This window comes from Tripterygium wilfordii, chromosome 8 (genome assembly GCF_013401445.1).
Source record: "Tripterygium wilfordii isolate XIE 37 chromosome 8, ASM1340144v1, whole genome shotgun sequence".
NCBI classification, from domain to species: Eukaryota; Viridiplantae; Streptophyta; class Magnoliopsida; order Celastrales; family Celastraceae; genus Tripterygium; species Tripterygium wilfordii.
Window position 1 is genome coordinate 8086203 of NC_052239.1, and position 2760 is coordinate 8088962.

The 2760-nt window shown below is 40.7% G+C and overlaps 1 protein-coding gene across 1 annotated transcript in view; it reads left to right on the forward strand.

The window, feature by feature from the left end:
• The first annotated feature begins 1025 nt into the window (after nt 1-1025).
• Nucleotides 1026-2760, forward strand: part of LOC120003593 — a 2797-nt gene continuing 1062 nt past the window's right edge. Inside the window, exons 1-3 of the mRNA XM_038852615.1 lie at nt 1026-1429; nt 1531-2251; nt 2371-2760. The exon at nt 2371-2760 is cut by the window's right edge and continues 141 nt beyond it. Of these exons, the coding sequence (XP_038708543.1) occupies nt 1026-1429; nt 1531-2251; nt 2371-2760 (1515 nt within the window). The remainder of the gene's footprint in view (nt 1430-1530; nt 2252-2370) is intronic.

Consider the following 2760-nt stretch of genomic DNA (forward strand, 5'->3'; position numbering starts at 1 on the left):
AAATGTTGATGTTGCCAGAACTGCTAGGATTGTGATCTTCTGGAATCCCTCCACTATCAAAGTTCACTTGGTTGACCTTTCTCCTCAGGGCATTCATGTGACTATTACTAGTTTGGAGAATCAGTTTAGTTTTGCAGCCACTTTTGTTTATTATTTCGATACTATCACTGCTAGGAGAGGTCTTTGGGAGGATATGAGGAGGTGGTCTCCTACTTCTCCTTGGATAATTCTTGGGGATTTTAACTCCATACTTTCTCAAGCTGACAAACATAATGGTGATCCTGTTACCAGCTATGAAGTTTCTGATTTTAGGGAGTGTTGTTCTGACCTAGGGCTTGCTGATTTGAACTTTACTAGTCTAATGGGAATATTTGGAGCAAAATTGATAGAGTTATGGTGAACCCTCTTTGGCCTGCCATGCAGTTGCAATCTCAGGTTCATTTCTCCACTCCTGTTGCTTTCTCTAATCACTCTCCTGCTAGGATTAAGATTGGTATATGGCAGAAGCAAGGTAACAGGGCTTTTAAATTTTTCAATATGTGGACTGATCATCCTAGATACAGGGAGTTGGTTGCTGCTATCTGGCATTACCAAGGCTATGGTTCTCCTATGTATATTCTCTGTAAAAGGCTTAAGCACTTGAAAGGGCCTCTGAAGGAGCTTAATAAACTCCACTTTAGTCACATATCTATGAGGGTTGCCAAAGCCAGTTCTGATTTGGAGTCTCATCAGGCTCTTCGTAGAATGATAGGGATAATGCTCAACTTGTGTTGTAGGACAAGCAGTTGAGATTAAATCTAGTGAATCTTAAAGCTGTTGAGAAAATGTTTTATACTCAGAAGCTTAAGTATACTTTCTTCAAGGAAAGTGATAAAGGTTTTGGGTTTTTTCATTCTTTGATGAGTCAGAAGCATAGAAGGAATTACATCCCATCTGTTCAGTGTGGTAATGGTTTAATCTCCTCTTCAATGGATGAAGTGAGGGGAGAATTTGTTAGTTATTTCTAGCAGCTCATTGGTTCTTCTATGGATACTCTTCCCCTGGATGTTGAGATTGTTCAATCTGGGCCTTGCCTTAATGAAACTTCCCATGGATTCCACTTGGCTCCTATGACTAATGAAGACATTAAGATGGCCTTATTCAGTATTGGTGATGATAAAGCCCCTAGGCCTAATGGATATTCTTCTGCTTTCTTCAAGCAGTCTTGGGAGGTGGTTGGGGATGATTTCTGTCTGGCCATTCATGATTTCTTTACTTCTGGGGAGATCTTAAGGCAGATTAATCACTCTATCATTGCTCTGGTGCCCAAGTCAAAAAATGTTACCAAAGTGTCTGAGTTCAGACCTATTTCTTGTTGCAATGTAACCTACAAATTTGTCTATTGCTCTTCAAGGAATCATCAGTCCTGCTCAGAATGCTTTCCTGGGAGGTAGGAAAATGGCTGAAAACATAAATTTTGGTGCAAGAGCTTTTAAGGCATTATGGTAGGAAAAGGGCTTCTCCTAGATGTCTGATAAAAATTGACTTCAGGAAAGCTTTTGATTCTGTTCAATGGCCTTTCCTAAGGCAATTGCTTCTGACCCTTGGTTTCCCTGATCGGTTTGTGAATTTAATCATGAAATGTGTTGAAACCACTTCCTTCTCAGTGGTTGTTAATGGGGACTTGTATGGCTTCTTCCAGGGCAAGAGTGGGGTTAGGCAGGGTGATCCCCTATCTCCTTATTTGTTTATCACTTGCATGGAATACGTCTCTAGAATGTTGGATGTTGCCTCTGGAATGCCTGGGTCTCAATTTCATCCAAAGTGTAAAGTCCATAGAATTTGTCTTCTTGCTTTTGCTGATGATATCCTTCTTTTTTCTCGTGGAGACAGACCTTCTGTGCATATGCTCCACCAGCAGTTAATGAGTTTTGGAAGGATCTCTGGTCTTGAAATAAATGCTAGTAAATCCTCCATTTATTTTGGAGGAGTTGGTACTTCTTCTAAGCAAATTATTTTGCAGGCCACTGGGTTTAAAAAAGGTTCCTTTCCTTTCAAGTATCTTTGTGTCCCTCTTAGTCCCCACAGATTATTGGCTAGTCAATTCTATCCTCTTCTGCATAAGTTGGATTCTGCTATTCAGAGTTGGATTGGGAAGCATCTGTCTTATGCTGGTAGACTTGAGTTACTTAAATCTGTCTTGCAAGAAATTGTGTGCAATTTTGGCTCAGCATTTTCCCTATACCAGTGCAAGTCATCAGTCAGATTACCAGTATTTGTAGAAATTTTCTTTGGAGTGGCAATACTTTGAAGAATAATTCTACTCTGGTGGTTAGGAAGACTGTTTGTCTGCCTAAGAATTAAGGAGGTCTGGGATTACTTGATTTAAAGGCCAGGAACACTAGTTTTTTGGCCAAGCAACTCTGGAACATTCACCAAAAAACTGATACTCTATGGATTCAGTGGGTTCATCACTTCTACTTGTCTTATTACTCCATTTGGGATGCTGGCCTGCTGGGAACTTCATCCCCTTTGTGGAAGGCTATCATTTCACTTAAGGACCAACTGCTGCAAGAGTCTGGGAGTCATTTCCAGGCTATTACTAGACTACAAAGTTGGCAGCAGGGTTCCAAAACTTTTTATGCTAATGCCTATGAGTTCTTTAGGGAAAAAGGTACTATTGTCCCTTGGGAGAGGGTTGTCTGGGAGCATTGGTTCCTGCCTAGATACAGCTTTTTCTTAAGGTTGGCAGTTAAGGGCAAGCTTAGAACTAAGGACAGA